At 34.6% G+C, this 23,739-nt stretch overlaps 1 protein-coding gene across 2 annotated transcripts in view; it reads right to left on the bottom strand.

Moving 5' to 3' along the window:
- LOC145270085 (organic cation transporter protein-like) overlaps positions 1 to 23,739 on the bottom strand; it is an 84,425-nt gene that overhangs the window by 19,393 nt on the left and 41,293 nt on the right. For both annotated transcript variants that reach the window (XM_080125687.1, XM_080125689.1), the window contains exons 2-3: positions 7,152 to 7,378; positions 1,816 to 2,046 (exon numbers count right to left, since the gene is read on the bottom strand). In XM_080125687.1, the coding sequence (XP_079981813.1) occupies positions 1,816 to 2,046; positions 7,152 to 7,378 (458 nt within the window). The remainder of the gene's footprint in view (positions 1 to 1,815; positions 2,047 to 7,151; positions 7,379 to 23,739) is intronic.

Genomic DNA, 23,739 nt, shown 5'->3' with positions numbered 1-23,739 from the left:
TACAATGATATTGTATTGTCGATGTTTGCACCGGGCACTGATAAAGAGTACAAACAACGCCTGACTTTATTCAAACGCTTATCTTCAATTGCCTTCGGGCCTTGATAAGTGGAGACTCATTTATATAAAGAACATCTAATATATAAAGAGTATCCAATGTGATAATAAGATGCCATCATTGATATTTTGTTCGTGCGCTTATGATTAGTTAACAGCAAAGGAATAGGCAGAATAAACAATACTAGGGCAGTAATTCTTACGAAGTTAAACCAGCGTTCGAATCACACGTAAGTCAAAAGGATTGTTTTAAACTGGACACATGCTTTATAAATGTAAATTAATATGAATTAAAAATATAAAAAAAGAATAGCGTATTATTTAAAAATAAAATTACATTTTGATAATCAGTAAAAACAGAAACTATTCCACATGAGTTTAAAGCGAATCGATTTTTTTTACTTAGAAACTAATTTCTAGTATTTTTAACAAGCAAAAAAAAACAATATATAAACACATTTATCATAGTTACGTACTCTTTCATTCAAATACTAAGTGGGATATTTTTCACGAAATTAAAAAAATATTTATTTTTATATGCTTTTTCTTCAGTGGACCATGTTATTTTATATCGCTTTAATTTCTTTCGAAAATTCTTACTCCTTCTCGAAACATTGTTAATTTGAAGTTACTTTTGTAGAAATGTGAGGTTGAAGATGATGAGAAATTCCTGTTGAATAAGCGATTTTTGACGCATAATCTAATTGTTCCAAGGTCAACCTGCCTATGTCGAGAACGCTCAGTATCTTTTTCTATTCTTCTTTTTTTTTTGTTCTATTTTTTTTTACTTCTTTTTCCGTCATAATTTATTCCCGTGTTTTTTGTTAGTTTGTTTGTTTTAAATCTTGTTTTTCCGCATTCACTTAAAATCATAATTACGGGCATGTGAGATGAATTGTCTGCAAATAAAAAAATTAGCGAACTTAAGTAATTTTTATTCCTCGACCGACTTTGCAAACTGACTTTTCTACCTGCAATACACATATTTGGATTATTACAAATATTTTGGATTATTACGCATATATTTTTTATTTTAATTTGAATCTATTTGTCAAGAGTATAATTCCGGATTCTTCTTATGAGAACATTGTATCCTATCATCTTTTTGTCTTGATAATACTCGACTTCTTCATTTATTTTTATCTGGATTTTTAATCCTTGATTTTTAATTTACCCTTTTATTTCTTTATAATTTTTCCTATTTTATGAACTCTTTGCACAAAAAGTTGCTTTGCATTTATGAATAACTTTTATGTTGTGCTGCTTCAATTAATGCTAGTACAAGCAAATTCACAACTTCGCTATAATATTCATTTACTAATATATTTCCTCTGCTGAGAAGAACGCATTTCTTTGAAATTTCACGGATTAAGGACTTTTTCATATATTTTATTTGAGTATCCTGTCGAATAATAAATTCATATTTTACAGTCTCAAATTGGTATTCTTCTTTCTCTCCTCTCTCCCTCCCTCCCTCTCTTTCTTTCTTTCTTTCTTTCTTTCTCTGTGTGTGTGTATATATATATATATATATATATATATATATATATAATCGTTTTGAAACAAACAAATTTATGAAATATTCATTTATATCAATTTTAAGAATTCAATGTCAAATAGTAGTACTAGTACTCTAGGCATACGATCGTTTCTGTGACGATACATATATACGAAGGTTTGCATCATTTGTTGTCTTTTCCAAACATATAAGGAAACAGTATTTAAGTTGACAATATGATAATTTTCACAATGACCTACCTGCTGAAAAAATCCGATCAGGAATCTTAACGCCATAAATACGTTATAGGATGGAGAGAATCCCAGGGCTAACGAGGAAGCCCAAATGCCAAGCAAACAAATTATTAAGACGGGCTTGCGTCCGTATTTGTCAGCAAAATTTGGAACGAAGCCGGCACCAGCTCCCATTCCTATGGTCAGCAAGGTTTGTGACAAAGCACCAAGAGCTGCTTTGTCACATACGAGATCCCACTGAAAATAAAAGAGAACGTTTACGTAGCACTTGATAGTAATGTTTAAATTATACATATTTAGGCTGGAAATACTGTGGAAGGTAGTAAAACCTGAACAGTCAACTGCTGGTCGCTTTAGTCACGTGGTCACCCATATAAAAGTGTGACTCAGTCACTTTCTCTTTTTTTGTCCGGATTGTCAAGATGGCAACATGTTTACTAAATCGTTTTACCTTCCCTCTGTTCGGTTTTACCACTGAAACGACATAATTCATTTATACCGTTTCTATTATTTTTCTTTTGTGTCTTGGATAGATTAAAATAAGATTACGTGTGATTGTCGACGTTATGAGTTGGTAAGAGAAGACGTTCTGGTTCGGTGTGTAAATCTCGGCATATTAAACGAGTAAAGAATGATCTACCTCCCTTTCGTTCTTTTTTTTTTTTTACATAGACGTCACCACTTATCAAGGCCGATAGGCCACTCAAGGATAAGGGTTAAAGAGTGTAGAGTAGTCAAAAGGACAATATAGTAATCGATAGTAATGGAAGTTCGGTAAATTTGTTAACTTAAGTGGAACGGCTCATCAGAAACTTGTTCACGTTGGACTTGAAGACAACCATATTATAGAAAGCTAGAAAGCAGGAAAACGGGAGACAATTCCACATGCGTGCAGTTCTAAGAAAGAAGTTTTGATCATGGAATCTATGTTTAGGTTTAGGTACAGATAAAGAGTGTGGAAAATTATTGATAATGTTTTCAGCTAGTCTAGACTTTCTTTCTCTCTCGTTCTCTTTCTTTCTCCCTCTGCCCAACACACTTCAATAGTCCTTAATCGCAGTCCACGTCAGGAGTTTATAAAATAATAACGTATCTGACATCTTTAAATCATCTCATATTATATATAAGGTTGGTGCAAAAGTTTTTGCCAATTTGTAGAAGTTGAATTTCAAACCATTTTAATTAAATGTATAAATATTGTTATTACTAAAACATATCACCATGATTCATTTAGAACTTTTTCTTTCAGATTGTTAAAGCTGATTTGTCACATGATATTCCACTGAAAATAAATTGAATAACAACATTTACTTAGCACTTTCTCTCTCTCTCTCTCTCTCTCTCTCTCTCTCTCTCTCTATCTATCTATCTATCTATCTATCTGTTTATCACTCCCTCTCTCTTCTCTCTCCCTCCCTCTCTTCTCTCTCCCTCCCTCTCTCTCTCTCTATCTATCTATTATTCTCTCTCTCTCTCTCTCTGCCCAACACACTTCATTCGTCATTCATTTCAGCCCACATCTGAATTTCATGAATCTTAAGAAATAACGTATCAAAAATATCTAAATCATCTCATATATCAGATTGGTGCAAACTATTTGCAAAGAACTTTGCAGCTAATTCTACCCTATGCGACGAAGGCTATCAACTCCCCATATTTCCTCCTATAACACAGAACAGCTAGGTAACATACAAATATCCGTGCATGAGGTCGCGAAGCTAATAAAAAACCTAGATTCCAGTAAAGCAACTGGCCCTGATGGCATCCCAATTATAGTGTTAAAAAAGCTTCAACCAGAACTTGCTCCCATACTTACGAAACTATTTAAGCGCTGCCTTAAGGAGAAGTGCTTTCCGACCCCCTGGAAGACCTCATCAGTATGCCCTGTATTTAAGAATTCAAGTGATAAGTCCTCTTCCTCTCAGTACAGACCAATAAGTCTCCTGTGTGTTATGAGTAAGTTGCTGGAATCCATATTAAATAGAGAAATAGTCACCGACCTCAGCAGGAATAACCTTCTTAGTGACACACAATATGGTTTCCGCTCTGCAAGATCTACCGCAGATGTGCTGACGGTTATATCCCACAGGATTAGTGAATCTCTTGACAAAGGCTTCCTTTCTAGGGCAATTGCTCTTGACATATCAAAGGCCTTCGACAAGGTATGGCATAAGGGTCTACTTCACAAGATTTCCAGCTACGGTATAACTGGAAATGTTTTCTCAATCATTAAATCATTTCTCTCCGATAGGCTCATAAGAGTAGTGGTAGATGGACAAAAATCGGAGGCCTGCAATATAAATGCTGGAGTCCCTCAGGGGTCAATCCTGGGCCCAACTCTCTTCCTGATCTACATCAATGACCTCCCTAAACACATACTTAAATCATTCGTTGACATCTATGCTGATGACACGACCATCTACGGCAACACATCAAAGGCTGTAAATGACAAAGTTCTCTCTGATTCTCTCTCCTATGATCTCGATCGCGTGGTTCAGTGGGGGAAGATGTGGCTGGTTACCTTTAATGCATCCAAAACCAAACTCCTATCCTTACATGATCAACGCTCTGATCCCCAGCTGGCATCAATTGTGATGGATGGCTCTCGTCTGGGTGAGGCCCCGTGTTTTGACAAGCTTCTGGGTTTGACCTTTACTCCTGATCTGAAATGGAACACGTACATCAAGTCTGTTGCCAAGGTCGCTGGAAAGATGGTGGGACCCTTCTACCGCTCGAGAAGATATCTCACTACTGATGCAATTCTCTATCTATATAAAAGCCAAGTACGTCCAAGGATGGAGTACTGTTGCCATATCTGGGCAGGAGCTGCCAAAAACAGCCTATCATGCCTTGACAGAGTACAAAATAGACTTCGTGGTTAGTGGGGGATGCCCTTTTCTCTACCCTGCAACCCCTCTCCCACAGAAGAGACGTTGCGAGCCTATCCTTGTTTTATCGTTATTTTCATGGCAGGTGCTCGTCTGAACTCCAATCCCTGGTCCCCCCTCGCCAATCTTTCACGAAAAACACCCGTCTAGCTGAATCCACTGTGAAAAATTTCCCCCACTCTATATCTGTGCCTAAATCAAAACGCGGATTCCATTAACAAAGCTTCTTTCTTAGAACTGCACGCCTGTGGAACTCTGTTCCGTCTGCCTGCTTCCTTCCGGACTACAACTTAGATGTCTTCAAGTCCAACGTTAACAAATTCCTAATGAACCGCCCCTTAAGTAAATACTTCATCAAATCTCCACACTAACGTAATGTACTTGCAATAACCCTTATCCCTGAGTGGCTTCCGGGCCTTGATAAGTGGTGATCACTGTGTAAAAAAAAAAAAAAGATTTTACCAATTTGTAAAAGTTGAATTTTAAACCATTTTCATTTATTTTATAAATATTGTTATTACTAAAACATATCACCATGATTAATTTAGAGGCTTTTTTTAAATTCAGATTATTAAGACTGCTTTGTCTCATACCAGCTTTCACTGAAAAAAAAAACGCAAAAAAAAAAAAGATTACGTAGCAGTACATAGTAGTGTTGGAATGATAAATATTTAAGCGAAAAATGCAGTTTACGGTACCAACATCTGAGCAACCAACCATTGGTTAATTTAGTCATGTAATAATACACCCATATAAAAGTGTGACGCGATCCTTTCATTTTCTTATCCGAGCTGTCAAGATGGCAACAAGTTTGCTAAATCGTTTTATCTTCCTTTCTTTATACAACATTCATTATAGACTCTCCTTATTGTTCATACAATTTATGTAATACGTAGTTGGTCTCTCAGTCCAATTTCTCTTGACATACTTCTGCACATATTGAGTAATCCGCCTTTTCATTATTTTTGACGATTCACTGCTTATCCGCGCAAAGATAAGGGTTAATGAGTGCAAGGTGAGATAGCACCGTGGGGATCGATGACGGTGGAAATTAGAAAGGAGTACGCTTATTTTAGAGTACGATTCAGCAAGAACTTGTTTACGTCTGACTTGAAAGGGAACATGTTATAGTAAGCTGGAAAGCAGCTTCGTGGTAATGTGTTCCACAGGGAGTAGATTAAGGAAAGAAACTTATTTTATGGAATTGTCGTTTGCTTTTAGGCACAGATAGAAAGTAAGTGAAATTGTTAATAGTGGTTAAGGCGGGTCTTTTCGGGGAATATTTTTAGATACTGGCAAAACTGACGGAGTTTTCCAACGCGAATTGGAGCCTTTTGTCTTTAATCAACGATTGTACGTTTAAAAATTACACATATGAAGATGAAAAATGAATAATGAAACGTCATAACTCGAATTTCATAAAGTATCGTTATTGAATTGGGAGTTACTATTAGATGAGTTACTGAAAAATCTTCTAGCTGCATACAGTAAAAAATAGATCTAGGATGGTTGTATTCTTATCGGTATAATATTTGATTAGGCCTATGGCTGAGCTCATATTTTTTACCCCAAAGCTTAAAGTTAGATCTAGGAAATTAAGTATTTTTGTTAGATATTGGTAGGCAATCCGAGAAGAAATAACATTCGATGGGTTGCACAGACGCAAATGGGTTCAATCTAAAGAATTCGGAATTTTCCACCATTGTCTTATGGAATGCATTTTTTTTTTAAGAAAATCAAATTTACCCTTCTTTACGATAAAGTATTTTAGCAGATAATTAAAGAAAAGAAATAGCCAAATTGTGTTGTCATACCATTTTGAGCCGGCTGCCCTTGAATTAAATTAAATTTCTCTTCCATGCAACTTCTTCCCCACAGAAGAGATATTGCAAGCCTGTCTCTGCTTTATCATTATTTTCATGGCAAGTGTTCACTTGAGCTTGCCGAAAAACACTGGTCTAGTTGAAACCACAATCAATAATTTTCTTTACTCTTTATCTGTGTCTAAACCTAAACGTAGATTCTATGAACAAAGCTGTCCTGTTTGCCTGCTTTCCATCTAATAATAATGTGGTCGTTTTCAAGTCCAACATAAACAAATCCCCTTAATTAATCCAATTTACCAAATTTCCACTACTAAGGATTACTACGATATTGTCCCATTGACTACCGCACACTCATTATACTCGAGTGGCTGCAATAATAAGATAACCTCTTTGTATAAAACACTTTATTTTATTGCTTGGTTATTTTTCTTTGCAAAACTCAATCCTTTCCTGCAGTGTCTAAAACGAGAACAGCATTTTTTCTCAGTCAAACGAAACACCATGAATAAATACTTGAATATATAAAGAACATAAAACACTTTCAAAAAATTACTTGATTCGGAATTGAATAAATCAAAAAGGTTGATGTGCCGTAAAATAAAACAACCATGAAAATAAGGTTACTCACTTCTGTGATAAAAGATAACTCGGCCGGTCGGCTGTACAAGTAGCCATTAGGACAAGGAAAGGTTTTATTAGTTAAAGGTTGCCCGTCCGTCAGGACAGTCACGTGACATTCACCATACTCCAAGGTCACGTTGCTTTGGTTTGATTGCATCATTTGGTGTAAATCCTTCGGCCATTTGTCGTCGCTGTTGTTGGTGTACGGGCGACATTGGTAATCGGGAATGAAACCTGGTGAAAGAAAACGAAACAAAATAATTACATTGTATCTATTATAATATAAAACTCAAATCGTCTTGCTTGGGCATTGGAATCGTCCAGTTCCGGTTTCAAAAATTCTGCGCGTGCGTAAATAATAAAAACAAAGCCATAAAGGCCAATTTTTTATCGGCAACTTACGAATTGTTTTCTTATTTTGTTGATTTTTAAGTAGATTTATACATTTTATTTTCTACACTCCTAAAATAAACAAAACAAACATAGATAAATAAATAAAACTGAACATATTTTTTAAAAATTGGTTTACTTTATAAATAAATAAAATTGTTCCGCTTAAGTGTTTTACTTTTTTTTTAATTTTTAATAATGAAATATACAAATAATTTTTTTCATAATTTGCCGGTGAAGGTTGAAAGTAAGTCACCCCCCATTTGATGACTAAGTGGAATCAACCAGTCGTATAAATACCACAGGGTTCAGAGACTAGATGAAGACATTCATACTGTGTTTAACCGATATGCGACGAACACGTCCCTCTCATACCACTTTAGTGGCTTCTGTATTATTTACGATAAATACATATTATATTTGTACACTTTACACTGCTTGTGGTTTCTTTCATTTGTGATCCTTAGCACGGGTCTACAACAACTGGCTGACGAGGATGATTCAAGAACTTCCCGGATCAATCTAAAACAACTGGATGACCAATATTCAGGCAAGAACTCACTCTAAAAAATACAGTCATTGGAAAACAACATTTCTCATTCGAGAAAAAAGAACACGCGAGGAAATTTGAAATAATTTTTTCCTACACTCTTGGAAATCCCAAAGTTCAAATTTTTTTTTCAAAAGTTCGGTGAAGAACGGGAAAAACTACTTGTTAGCGTTTGGGGGAAAAAACTAACATTTGATCGTAAAAAGTACAAACACGAAAAAAAAGACTTCGAAAAAGGACAACAATTTTTACCGAACAAGGATTTTACAAAGACGTCGTCAAAAGCCTTATCTTGCTGTTAAAAAAGCTACAACAGGCGTAAGTTCGAGTAAAAACAGAACTCATAAAACAATTGCGTTGACAATTACTACTAGTGAATCAATGATACAAAGTTTTAAGTAAGTACAAACAATTTTTTGTCATCTCTATAAATGCAACTAATGTTGAAAAAAAAAATTGGCGTTCTAAAAAGCATGCCTGGCTAATATTTCTTATGGTTTAAAGGTATTAGCATTGGGGAAAAATTCACGCAAATACAGCAAGTAAATGACAGTATATTTTATTTTATTGGTTAAAGCGAGTATTCCACAATTAAAACATTTCTCTGGTCGATGGACTGCACGTCGAAAAAGAAAAAAAAAACACGATTTTGCTAAGCACGACACAAATAAAGTGTTAATGAAAAAATATGATATTCTCTTCGCATAGAAATCGAAAAGTATAGCCAATATTAAATAAATGCTATAAACTCTCTTTCACAGATAAATAACTAATTTTTTAAAGTAAAAAAAGAGGAAAAAATGTGTAGGATCAACAAGTAATTGAACCCAGTACCTATACGTTAGAAAAATTGGAAAAAGGGCAAACTAAATCTACTATTATCCGTATAAAGGCAAACGCTGAATTATTTTCTCAAGAAAATTGCCACACGAGGAAATAAATAAATGAAAGAAATATTCGCTAAATACCCGGGTACGAATTTTGTAAAGGTTTTTTTTTCTCTACAGTTGATACCATTGAAAAGTAAATCAACGAATTGTGTTGTTTCTGAAAAAAAAAAAGTAATTCTAAATCTTCCAAAAAACTAAATGGACGATTTTGCAAAACATATGTTGGAAATGGTAAAATTCCAACAAAATCAACAATTAGAACTTGAAAGAAGGTCCCGAGAAGAACAATTGGCAATACAGAAACCAAACGACGAGAAGCAACTGACTATAAAAAACAGATGGATGAGAAGCAGTTAAATTTAGTGAAATATTTCGAGGAAAAACAGGAAAGAGAAAAGAAAGAAATGAACAAACAAATATCGGAATTGAAGATATTACATTTACAGCAACTCAACCAGTCAGATAAAAAAATGGATTTGATAACACGTTTAATAAATAAAGACAACGGAGAGGACACCTGTAGAGCCTTTAACCCAAAATGCGATCTGGTTAGCTATTAAGACATGCCACTATGCTCCTGAGGATGACCTAACGTTTGAGGCATATTTCAGAAGATTGGAGATTTGCGGTTCATGGACCGATCAAAAGAAGTTTAGTTTATTGCCACGGAAGTTAGGTGCATCCGAGCATAACAAATTCGTGGACTATATTTTACCAGGAAGAACCAACAAATTGTCGTTTGACGACGCAGTCAAACTCTTAATGGAGTTGTACTGTCAAAAGACAAGCCTTTTCTATAAAAGATGAAAGTGCATTAATCTTATACATAAGGAGAGTCTGGACTATACGACTTTTGCGTTTATAGTTAATAAGCACTGTGACGATTTCAAGTGATCGTCATTTAGTGCGGACAATTTCAAATGCCTAATATTTGCACAAGGTTTGATAGCCACACAAGACACCGACATAAGACCTCGTGCTCTAAATAAATTGGAATTAGAACCTGATTTGACGCTTTAGAAACTGGCTGAAGATTGTCAGCGGTTCGTGACAAGGAAGCAAGATTCCCGAAACATAGAGGAAACAGATATCGCTCACATTAAAAAGATACGCTCCAAAAATACAGAACACCCGCCCGCCAGCAATTACCAAAGAAGAGGCAAAAAGAACCCTTCACAAAATTATCAGGATAGACAAAATCCTAGGACCCCTTGTAGCAAATGTGGAGGACTTCATGGGTACAATGCATGTCAGTACCAAAGGAAAATAACATGTGACCTATGCAAGCGAGCAGGGCATAAGGGTTCATATTGCAGAAAAGAAGTAGCAAAAAAGAGCTACGTAAAAACTGCAAAAATGCGCCTTTCACCAACAGAGAACATAGGGAAATACGGCGAGAATCAGAAATAGAGCAGTGAAACTGCAACTCGATTCAAGGTCGGATTTATCGATTATAATTTTTCACACGTGGAAGAAAATAGGAAAGCCCACGATGACAAAGACGAATAAAGTCGCAAGATCGGTAACTGATGAAAAAATAAATTTGGAGGGTTAGGTAGTTATTAATGTGTCACTAAAAAGAACGACAAAAAAGCTAAAAGTGTTCGTTCTAAGGAACGCAACAAATTTATTCGGGACTGATTGGATTCAGGAATTTGAATTATGTGACTCGCCAATGAGTGATTTTTGTCACAAGGTCGAAAACCTAACGGTAAAATCGGCAATCTAAAAAAAGATCTCAAAATATTTTTCCCAAGTATTTTTTCTGAAAATCTTGGATGCTGCACAAAAATAAAAACAAGATTCGAATTGCTGGATGAAGTAAAATCTATATTCAAAATAGCCACGGAGCGTACCGTTTGCTTTGAGAGAAAAATTGAAGAAGAATTGGAAAAACTAGTTAACACTGGGATTTTGACCCCTATTAACTATAGTGAGTTGGCAGCCGCCACTGTATACGTGAAAATAATCTAAAGAGATAGTGTAAGCGCGGATTTTTCTACCGGATTGAATACAGCGCTCAAGTACCATCACTATCCGCTACCAAATCCAGACGAAGTATTCGCTAAGTTAAATGGCGGAAAAAATGTTTTCCAAAATAGATTTAAGCGAGGCGTACCTACCAGAAGAGGAAGATAGCTTGAAACTTCTGTGTATCGCAACGCACAAAGGACTTTTTAAATTCAATAGATTAGCATTTGACATAAAAGTAGCACCTGCAATTTTCCAACAGGTAATCAATACTTTACTAAGAGGGTTGGATTTCTCAAATTGACGATATTCTTATGCGTAGTCAAATTGTGTTGAACAACACAGAGATTATGTATTTCAAATGTTGGACAGAATAAAAGAATACAACTTCATATTGAAGGAAGCAAAATTCGAATTTCTTTTGGAACAAATTAAATTCCTGGGTCATATAATAGATAAGGACGAGAGGAAACCCGACCCAGACAGGTCCACAGCTATAAAAGACATGCCAGAGCCTCATAATGTAACTACATTGCAGAGTATTTAAGGGATCGCGAACTATTATCAAACATTCATCAAGGATATGTATGAATTGCGCGCGCCATTGAATGTACTATTATAAGAAGTTAAAAAATGTACTAACGTCAGATTTATCCCTGCCTCACTTCAACCCGGAACAAGAGATTATTGCCGGAACCTGCGCAAGTTCTTATGGGACATGAATTCTACACAAGATGCTGGATGGGTCTACTAAGCCGATCACCCCTGCGTCGAGAACTTTACTGCCTGCCGAAAAGAATTACTCCCAAATCGAAAAGGAAGCACTGGGTTCATATTCGGGGTTACAAAATTCCACCGATTTTTACACGGTCGTAAATTTAAATTACAAACTGACCATAAGCAGCTTATAACCATCTTTGGTTGTAAAAAAAGGTTTGTCAACTTACACAGCCAACAGACTGCAAAGATGGGGGACTATTCTACTGAATTACCATTTCAGTATGGAATTTCTTACATCTGTGAAGTTAGGTCATGCAGACGGATTGTCGTGATTAATCCCGAAATCAAGGGAAGCGCTGGAAAACACAGTAATAGCGTCACTACAAAGCGAAAAGAACTATACACAAATACTGTGTAATACGATCAATGGACTATCAGTTCCTTTGGAAAATATGATAAGGGAGGTTGAAGAAGGTAGTTTCATCAAAGAAACGAAACAAAAAATTCAACCAGGTGAATCGGCGGCTGAAGTTTATTCTATGTGCAATGAGCTACTGTTCTGCCGAGAAACGGTAGCAATCCCAACTACACTACAAAAGAAAATCCCAAAGGATTTCCATACGGGGTACCATGAGGCTACTCGAATGAAGAGCCTCGTGAGGTCCTACGTTTATTTGAAGACCATAGACACTGACATATAGAAGGCACGGTAAGATCGTGTTAGGGATGCGCATTGGCTGCAAAAGCGCCTCAATACAATTTAGCCTAAAGCTGATCACCCATGGTCAAGGATACACGTAGATTCAGGTCCACTGGAGGGAAACTATTATTTAATAGTGATAGAGAGTTTTTTAAGATGGCCTGAGGCATTCCGGTGTCCAACGACGAATTTTACAATCAGTGCTCTTTACGAATTGCTAGGTTTGGTGTGGTCGATTATCTAGTGTCAGACAATGTCACACAATTCACTTCAGGAGATTTTAAAAGCTTCTGCAAGGATTTCCAGGTTAACCAAATAGCATGGACAAATTCAAATCTGCACGATTTTCTTGTTCCATTTAAAACTAGACCAAAAAGCTACCGAGACAACTCGTGATATCAATGATGGGTTTGGCCCAGGAACCACTAGCGAACATGTTGCAAAACGGTGGTTCAAGAAATTTTGAAATGGTAACGAGAAATTTGAACATGAAGACGGTCGTGGCCGGCCGACTGCGATTGATAACGAATATTTGAAAGCCTTAATTTAAGCCGATTTTCGCAAAACCACACGAGAAGTTACTATTGAACTCGAGGTCGAACACTCAACAGTTGTTCGCCATTTAAAGCAAATAAGGAAGTTAAAAAGTTGGATAAATGGATGTTGCATAAATTAAACGTTAATCAAGAAAAACTCATTGTTTCAGGTGTCTTCTGCGCTCTTTCTGCGCGACAAAAACGACCCATTTCTTGAGCGGATTGTGACCTGTGATGAGAAGAGGATCCTTTTACAAAAACCGGCAACGTTCAGCACAATGGTTGAATGATGGAGAAACTCCACAACACTTCCCGAAGCCGAAATTGCACCAAAAAAAATTATGGTGACTGTTTGGTGGTCTGCGGCCGGTCTCATCTATCACAGAATCCGGGCGAAACGATTACGGCGAAGTACTGCCGACAAATTGACCAAATGCATCAGAAGCTCCAACGTGCTCGAAATTGGTCAATATGAAGGGACCAATTCTCCCCATGACAACGCTCGCCCGCATATTGTTTAACTGACCCTGCAGAAGCTAGACGAATTGGGCTACGAGACACTGCCTCGTCCACCATATTCACCAGACCTCTCGCCCACCGATTGCCATTTTTTCAAGCATCTCGACAACTTCCTGGGGGAAAAATGCTTTGACAGCTGAGATTATGACGGATCGGCCTTCAATGACTTCATCGCTTCCAGAACTCACCATTTCTATGCTAATAGGATAAATAAACGTGTCTTTCGTTGGCAAAAATGTGTCGATTCTAATAGTTCTTATTCCGATGAATAAACTATATTATAAAAGAAGTTATGATATTTTAAAATTAAACGTTAAAAAACGACGTTATTTTTGCACCAACCTAACATACACACACACATACACACACACATACACACACATACACACACACACACACACACACACACATATATATATATATATATATATATATATATGAAGTATTTTTTAATTTTTTTTTTTTCATAATATTATTTTATATTCCTGCACGTCACCAATTGAAAACGAATAAAGAAAAGTTAAGCTTTTATACTTTTCGTATTCTTTTTTATACATTTCAATTCACACACACACACACACACACACATATATATATATATATATATATATATATATATATATATATATATATAGTAAATAATGGGCAATCAACAATTCCCCCACTAACCAACAATCACGAGGTTGTTTGCTCAGCAACCGACAAGGCTAATATGCTTGCCAGTCGGTTTGCCTCAAACTCCACACTGGACCCTCTCAACCACCCCTACCTGACTCTCCTATGCGGACAGACGCCACGCTAGACGATCTGAAAATCACCCCCTCAGGTGCATGCTATCATAAAAAACCTTGACACTTCCAAAGCATGTGGACCCGATCTCATCCGAGCTGTGCTATTAAAAAAGTGCTCCAGTTCTCTCCAAACTCTACAACAAATGCCTTAATGAATCTTGCTTTCCGAGCTGTTGGAAAAATGCTTCTGTGGTACCAGTATTCAAGAATTCTAGCGAAAGAACGGACCCATTAAATTATCGTCCTATTAGCGTTCTCCCATTTTTCGCTAAAATATTTGAGACCTTAATTAACCATGCTCTAGTCCATCACCTTACAGATGCTAAACTTCTGACTGACCAACAATATGGATTTAGACAAGCCCGTTCAACACCAGACAGTAGTGGGGGAATTGTTGATTGCCCATTATTTACTACACTGTTGTAGATTTTCCAGAGGTCTCAAGTTCCTAGTTTTTGTGCTTCGATGCGTTTTTTAGTGGTTTCCGTCTAGAAAATTACTAACACCCGAAAGTATCCTGTACCTCTATTAGGCCACCATTCGCCCATGTATGGAGTATTGCTGTCATATTTGGGCTGATGCATCTGCTACTAGTCTCTCGCTCCTAGACAAGGTTTAAAAGAGAGTCGCCAATCTGATATGCCCTGAACTGGCATCTAAGCTTCAGCCTCTGTTCCATCGACGAAATGTTGCATCCCTCTGCCTGTTCTACAAGTATTTTAATGGAGAATGCTCTGAGGAACCGCGAACACTTGTGTCCCCACGACGTAAACACCCTCGACAAACCCGACAGGCAGCTAAATCTCACCCCCACACAGTAGAGATCCCTAGATGTAAAAGATCTTTCTACTCCAGTAGTTTCTTCCCCAGAATCGCTAGACTTTGGAATTCCATTGTGGCAATGTGCCTTGTTTGGGGTGAAAATGTAATAATAATAATAATAATAATAATAATAATAATAATATATATATATATATATATATATATATATATATATACTTCAGAATAAAAGTAAACAATCAACTGGGATGGAAACCATTTCACGTCATATTTTTTTAATTTATTGAATGACTAAAATTTTATATATATATATATATATATATATATATATATATATATATATCATCATGCAGTCCGTCAGTCTTGACGATGACTAATGGGGGCCTCCGTACTTTATCATTCGGTGTTGGCATAGTACTATTTCTGTGTGAAATATCCGGTCACAGGCACTGTGATTAGAAGAGGGGCCTTAAATTATAGTGATTCAATGAATTTAAAAACCTTTTTTGAAGTGAAATATTTGAATTTCATATCAAAGATTTTTATTATTCTAAGCAAGACAAAGAATACTTTAGAAATTGTATCTCCTTATCCTATAGGCTTTCGATGTCTACCATCTCTTCAGAGGAGAAAATATCAGCAAATATGAACCTTATTTATTAAAGTCCGTGAGAATGGAAAATCAAAGTCAAAAATAATTGATTAATCAGAAGTCATATAGCAAGGGAAATTGAAGAAAAGGATATAAAAATTTAGATCCAAATTGCGCGGTAAAATCCATGGTGACTGTTCTTTAAACCAGTGAGGTAATAAGATCCAAACTGTATATTGGGTAATCCACATCTCCATGAATATGCCGACCCGGATATCTACTCAGTTATGCCAGTAATATTTTGTAAATCCTATAATCACAGTTTCCATACCAGCTGATTGTTAAATAACTTTAATATATATATATATATATATATATTATATTATATATATATATATTAACCCCTAAACATTTATTGTTTTAGGCTCAAATCATGTTAAGGAACGTATATCTAAAATTTCAAGTGTTTAGACAAAAAGTTGTCGGAGGCGTTTGGTAGAGTTCTCAAAGGTTAAATCGTTAACCTTTGACCCCTTAACAGGCAAATTTCTGCCCGAAAACCGATCACATAGATTTTCCCAAATCTCAATACCCTGTATATCAAATTTCGAGTCTGTAGACTAAAAATTAACAGAGTTATTGCGTAGGGAAATGTACACAGACAGACACACACACACAGAGACACACAAACACACAGACAGACACACAGACACGTTCATTTTTATAGATATATAGATATATATAAATGCAACGTTGTCTGTGTGAGTGAATTTCTCATAGACTCCGAAACGGCTTAATAGATTTTCTTTAAAATTTATAAGTTTGGGAATGATTTTAGTTAAGTTTTGTCTCAGAATACTTCCAAGAATTACCGATAATCGAAAATTGAAACCGCTATTTTAATTTATCTATCATTTGTGAAGCCATTTTTCCATGTCGTTTAGCAATAATTATAGAACATCGGGACTGCTTTCAGTAATAATTGGTAATTAATTCAATATAACAATCGGTACGGACCCGACAATTGGAAATAATGTGCCGAAACGTTGTGAAAACAACAACTAAAAGATGAGGAATATAGTTCAAATAATTAAATAAACAAAATTCTTAAAAGCAGTTCGACATTTTAGTCAAATTAAAAACCGGAACACATTATCTCCTTTAACGTTTTTATAAAAAAAAAAAAATATATGGTGAATTGCTAGTTTAACCCTAATTCATCTGCTGAGTAACTATCAAACCAAAAACAGACATTGTACGAGCTCTTTACTGAATAAAAAGGAATCTAAATTGTTGAGGTCAGTATATAATGTTTTTTTTTTAAATATATTTTCATTAAAAAGATAGACTTGTTCGATTTTAGCGATGGGAATATTTTACAATAAAATAAAGACAGATGTGTTGACCGATAAAATCGCAAAACAAAATACCAACGAAGCAAGACGTCATATCCGAGACGAAACAAGATTTTAGTGATGATAAGATTTTGAATATATATATATATATATATATATATATATATATATATATATATATATATATATATATTTATATCGCGGTAATCTTTATCTATGGTTTTGTTTATGTTTCACCTGTCGACTTTTATTTTCGGAAGAAATAGAGTGTAAATATGTGGAGACACACGGACAAACAGACAGACTACATGAGTTTTATAAATTATATTATTCGTCAATTAAAATTGTAAGACATTAAATTAAAAGTACTATATACCTTTTAACTAAAAATTACATAATTATAAAAACACTTAAAGTTTTATAAAATAAAAAAAAGTGTTTTGTCAATCTACATATCTATAAGAGTGAAATTGTCTTTTTAATTAGTGTTTGGGCGAAAATTTGGCTGGCAAGGGGTAAAAGTTTAAAAATTTGACCTTTTCAGACTCTACCAAACTCCTCTACCAATTTTAGGTCTAAACACTTGAAATTTTAGATGTAGATTTCCTAGACATGAGTCAAACTTTTTAATATATGTATACATATGAACAGTATATAGGGCCCGAGCAAAGCCGGGCTGAACTGCAACTTTATCTATAAAAATGAAATTGTCTGTCAGTGTGTCTCTGTGTGTGTACATTTCCCTACCAAACTACTCTGTCAATTTTCGATCTACAGAATCGAGATTTGACATCAGGGGTATTGAGATTTGGGAAAATCTTTTTAATAGGTTTATAATAATTTGGGTTGTAAACACTTGGAATTTTAGATGTAGGTTACTTGGACATTGATGAAACTTTTTAACTTGATTTGAGCCCAAAACAACTTTGACCCCAATTTTGACCCCTTAAAAAATGTTGAGGTCAAAGTTTTAACAAATTCGACCTCTGCGGTCTCTACCAAATTACTCAGCCAATTCAAGCAAAGCCGGGCTGAACTGCTAGTAAGTAACTAAACAAGCTACCGATATGCAAAATTGTATGGGAGACAAGAAATGCAACAATTATTTAGTTTTATCGTTTTTAACTTTTTACAGAAGAATTGTTTTATAATAGTTTATTGAAATTCAAAACTATTATATTTCTTTATTTTTGAAGATTATGAAAAATTTCAATGATTTAAGTATACTAATAAATATAACATGCTTAGATTGTTTTGAATATACACACTTGAGACTTTATTTTCATCAAAACAGTTAACTTAGTTTTTAATTCTGAAATTATGGATGATGTTTGTTTGCAAATGTTTTCCTCTTAGAATTTAAAATAACACCTTTGTAAAATTTTGTTCAGAACTTTTCCTTTTTTCTTTTTTTGCAGTACGAACTACCTACTGTGTCAATATTATGAGAATGAAATTTGTATTATAGTGGGTCTTGATATGGTGCAAATCTCTTGTGTTTAATGGCGTACTGTCCAGCGTTATTTCTCAGAATAATCGTTAGTAGAAATTATTTCGTTTTTTAAATTAATTTTGTAGCTTCCAAGAATCTCAATTCATCCATTTTGTTTATTTTTTAGATTATAAAATAATTCTTACACCGATGGTTATGCGTCCATACACAGAAGAGATTAATATTAGAATATTAGCCTTGGTGCCCGGCGTTGCCTCGATATTTGGATGTGTGTGTTGAGCAAAAAAAATCAAAAAGTGGTAGTAGGCAGGCAGGCTCGAACCCTTACCACGAAGGAGGAAAAGAACGTGAAAAAAAGTGACGTCTTTGCCGTTGCGTGCATCGCCAAACCAGAAGTGGCGGATGTTTAACTTAAGTCTAGTCAATGGAAAAGAGGGGATGACTTTCGAAAATATCGGCGAAAAAAGCGACACCTCCTTGTAGAAAAGTTCGAGTTGAGGATGAATGGATTAATGTTTTTAGCCAATCTTTCGATACATACATATATAAATACATATATACACACATCCATCCATCCATCCATCCATTCATGCATGCATATATACATACATACATACATACATACATGCATTTAAACAGACAAGATAAGAAATATTATTTTCAAGTTTACTTGTTAGCATCTACCAAACTTCATTATTATAAAAAAGTAAAAGTAATTAAGGTATGAATGTGTAGAATTGTTATGGAAACTTATAACGGCATATCAACCCTTTTGCCCAAAAGGGTTGATATGCCGTTATACGTTTTCACAACAATTTTACACATTCAGTTACATTTTACACATATCATATACTCAAACAAATCTATAAATAATATATGATAATTTGCCAAAAAGGGTTGGTTTTCGGAGTAATTGACAAAACAAATACAAACATTATTATCGTCTGCATACATGGATTAGATGTAACTTGCGGAAGTCAGTATATAATTTTTAGGAAATATGTTTTTATTAAAAAGATAGGCTCGTCCAATTTTTAACGATGAAAAGATTTTACAAGGAATAGAAAAGTATATGTTGGGATAGATGAAAATTCTTTTAAATACCTATGAATACAATGGCCAAGACATTCATAATTTGCAAAACAGGTTACACATGCACCCATGTATCTTTTTACAACAATCTTACATTTTTAGTTTCATTAAATACCGAAACACATTATCTTCTTAAGCAATTCAATAAATAATGTATGGTTACTAGCCAAAAAGTGTTGATATGCCGCCATACGTTTTAACGACAAATACACACTTTTAGTTACATTTAATAGACAAACACGTTATCTCCTTAAACGATTTAATAAATAAATATATGAAGATTGGACTAAAAGTGTTGATATGCCGTCATATGTTTTTTACGACATTTTTATATTTTTAATTACATTTAATACCGGAACGCATTTTCTTCTATATAATAACTGTATGATGAGTGGCACGAAAGGATCGATATGTCGTAAAACGTTTTCGAAACATTTATATACATTTAGTTCCATTTCATGCCGAAACACATTAACTACTTAAACGATTCAATAAATAATTTATGATAATTTGCCATTTAATAACACATAAAAAGGTTTCATCTGCCGAGTAATTAATAAACTAAAAAAAGAAAACACTATATTCTTCGCATATATGGAAATGGATCTAAAGTTTAGAGATCACTATAATATTTTTTAGAAATATATTTTATTAAAAAGATAGACTCATTCGGTCCTGGCGATGCTAACAGAAAGAAAACAAAGATATGTAGAAATAAATCATTATTTAAAAATTACCTATGAAGACAACAGACAAGACATTCATCCCTAGAAACAAGTTGAAGAAAAGGAGGCATTCTTGAAAAATTTGGAATCTGCCGATATCTTTCAACGACCGCAGTACCTGATCTACGTCAACATCTTCTCCGTCAACTTTCTGGTCATCTTCATCCATAGTTTTGGTTATGTCTCAGCTGTCGACAACGTTCAGAGAATTCTACTTCGAAAATCTCGGCGCTGAGCACGTTAAAGGAAAATTAAAATATAAGATGCCGAGCTTTTTTAAATGCGATCGGCCCAATTCGCGACTGCAACGAGAATAATCAACTGTACAATTCGTTTCTAATAAGATGTAAGCACGTGACTTATCTCCTCCAATATGTAAAGCTGAACTTTTTCGTATTCTTTAATAAGTATGCAATTTATTCACAGTCTATCGTTTTGTTTGTTTTGCACTTGGAACTCAATAGGAAAACAAAATCAAGGTGACATTCAGCGTGACTTTACTAAGTACGGGTAAAAATGGCGGACGAAAACAGACCCCTATGTTTCTTAAAAGAATCTTGTCATAATTATTTTTTAGTTTACGTCTAAATTCTGCTTTTGCTGAAAAGATAACAGAATAAAGTTTATCTCTAAAAAAAAAAAAAGAAAATGTATATTTCTATGTTAAAAAAAATTCCAGAGAAAAATCTTGAAAAAAAAAAAAAGAAAAAAAACATTTTGTTCGAATTCCAAATCCGAATAAATCAACTTAAAAAAATTGTGGGAAAATAATTATCGGTTTTCCTATACTGATAATAAGTAAATTAAACTCGGAAGATACCGAATGAAAAAAATATACATGCGTTTTATAACAAAAATATACATAATAATCCAAAAAAGCGATTTATGGTATCAAAAATCTCTCATTGAAAATGTAAACTCGGATAGCGCGGATTTTCACCAAATTACGAATCCCGATAAGCATAATAATGTCCTTTAATTATTTTATTTTTGTTGTAATAAAACATGAAAAACTTATTTAATAAAAATATTTATGAATGTACAGAAGTAAGAATTTCTTTATTTTTATCTGAAAAAAAATGTTAATATTTAACTCGGTGTTAGTTTTTTTTTTATTCAATAACATTATAAAATTCTTGATAACGTTTGGGTATACACTGACAGGTTATTCATTAAAAAGAGTTAAAACTATTATTCATTAATAATTAACTGGAATTCAAAATTGAAAGAAAATACTTAATTAATATGAATGAAAAAATACACACTCAAACTAAAAGTGTACAAACTTAAGTGTTTTTTTAATTTTTTTTTTTTACAAATGTCTGAACAAACATTTAAAAATTGATTGAATCAGTCGCAAACTTATCTGAAAATGACGGCGGGTTTAGAGATGCGATGAGATGGCTGATAGGACCAAAGCTGTCTGCTTTTTTTAAGCTATGCATCCGTAGCTAATTAAATGAAACGTTACTTAAATTTTCCCTGTTTTTAAATTATTTTGTTTGTATGTTCCTGATATTTAATATCAATAATGTTTTTGAAAAAAAAAACATAGTATTAATTTCTTATGCTGATGTTTACACGTTTATTTGTGCAAGGAAAATGCTGAAATATTACATGTAAATTACATGTAAAAAAATTTAAAGTTTACGTTAAAAATGTTACCTTCTTGATGACATAATTATTTTTTGCAATTATTTTTTGTGCGTAAAAATATTGAATTAATAATGCGTAATTCGATGATAATGCTGTAAGTTTGAGAAAATTATTTTTTCTTCGGGTCATAAGGGTATTACTTACACTGACTTCGGGGACTTTTTTGTAATGTCATTGAAAAAATAAAATTTTTGTTTCATTGTTACAATCTACGATGCTTTATTTTCATAAAAAAGGCAGAAATAAATTCATGCGTTATTTTTTAGTATTTATAACTATAAGTTTTGTAAAGGTTATTTTTTGTTTACAAGTAAGACTTAAAAAATAATACTGGATTCATTATAACCCGTGATCATTACTTAATACTTATTGAAAATTTCAGTAAAATTAGTTGATTTCCTGAATTGTTGGTGATTTTTTACATGAAGGAGGGTCCAAAATGTTTATACACCTAAGGTATCGGCCATTCATTATTCACGCACTTAACTTTTACTAACCATTGACGTTTATATAAGATACGCAGTAACTTAATTTAATGATTTTACCGACATGAAAATCGCGTATAGAGCGTTGAACGATAAAGGTGAGAGTGCTCTACAGAAAACAAGGCTACGGCTTTTTTTTCAAACTTTTATTGAAGAAATCAATTCAGGTAACTTGATTATGTAGTAGAGCTTGATTATGTACGAGAGATGACATCTATTTAATGTAACCGCCTTCAACTTCAATCATCGCTTTGATATCGGGTTTAGAACTGGAAGCATGCTTTTGCCACGGCGAATAATCAGTGAATGGCGGCTATCAGACTGGCTTTAGTTTGTAGGATGTCATGTTGGTGATGTTTTCTACGTATGACCAAACGAAGTGGTCTAGCGGGTTCAGATCGGGGGGGGGGTGAGAAGGGCACAAAGTCGTAGCACTCCTTCTGAAGCCAAGCCTGGGTCTCTTTCGACTTGTGGGTCGGCGCCGATTCCTGCTGCAACATCCAGGGTCTGCCAACAGCCACCTTATTGCGCTAGGAGATAACCACATTCTTCAGCACGTCCAGGTACACCTCGGACTTTCATGTGACGTAGCATGATGAGGCCTTCACTTGAAACCAAAGAACATAATCGTGGCCGGAAACTTCGTTTTCATCACCCTGTTATCCGTAGCACTCAAGCGATACATTTTGAGGGTGCTGGCAATGGCCCAGTTGTCATAACTTGAATCGGTTTAGAGCATGAGTTGTACAGCGACGCATCTCCAATCTAGCTCATGGTACATTGTGTCACTTTAAGACAAGATAGACGGCTCCTATTGCTCTTGGGATTTTTACACAACTGGCCAAATAGTAGATGGTTTGCAATAAAATCGAAAATCGGTTTTCATCAAGCGGAAATGGAATAATCGTCTTTTCTAAGGCGCCAATTTTATTGTTCCACCCTGTACTTGTAAGCACTTAGATCTGCTTAAATTACATACTTTCTGGCAATGGTGTATTGTACGAACCGGATGTCACTGTTGCATATTACGAACCTGGTTTCTTCTAAATGTCCGGTATGGCTGGTCCAAGAATGGCGAATAATTGTGCATCTATATTACTGCGCTGAATTACCGTCATTACTTATAAAGACATTCTTAATATGGGGAGGGGATGTTTTTTTTTTTTTTAACTATTCTGTACTTTTATCTAACAAATAAATAAACAAAAATATCACAAAATGTGAATTTATCTTGAAAATACTATAAAAAGCAAAATTCCGGCGGCGGTGCCAGGTGTCAGGTGCCGGTGGAACCCAAGCGGGCATATAACACAAAAAAAGTTTAATTTGGCAAGTAACTGAAAAACTAAAAACAATTTTTATTTTGTTCCTATCCAGAGTGTCCCTTTTT

This window comes from Euprymna scolopes, chromosome 4 (assembly GCF_053919585.1).
Source record: "Euprymna scolopes isolate OS-2025 chromosome 4, ASM5391958v1, whole genome shotgun sequence".
NCBI lineage: Eukaryota > Metazoa > Mollusca > Cephalopoda > Sepiida > Sepiolidae > Euprymna > Euprymna scolopes.
This window is presented reverse-complemented; position numbering and strand designations above follow the sequence as displayed.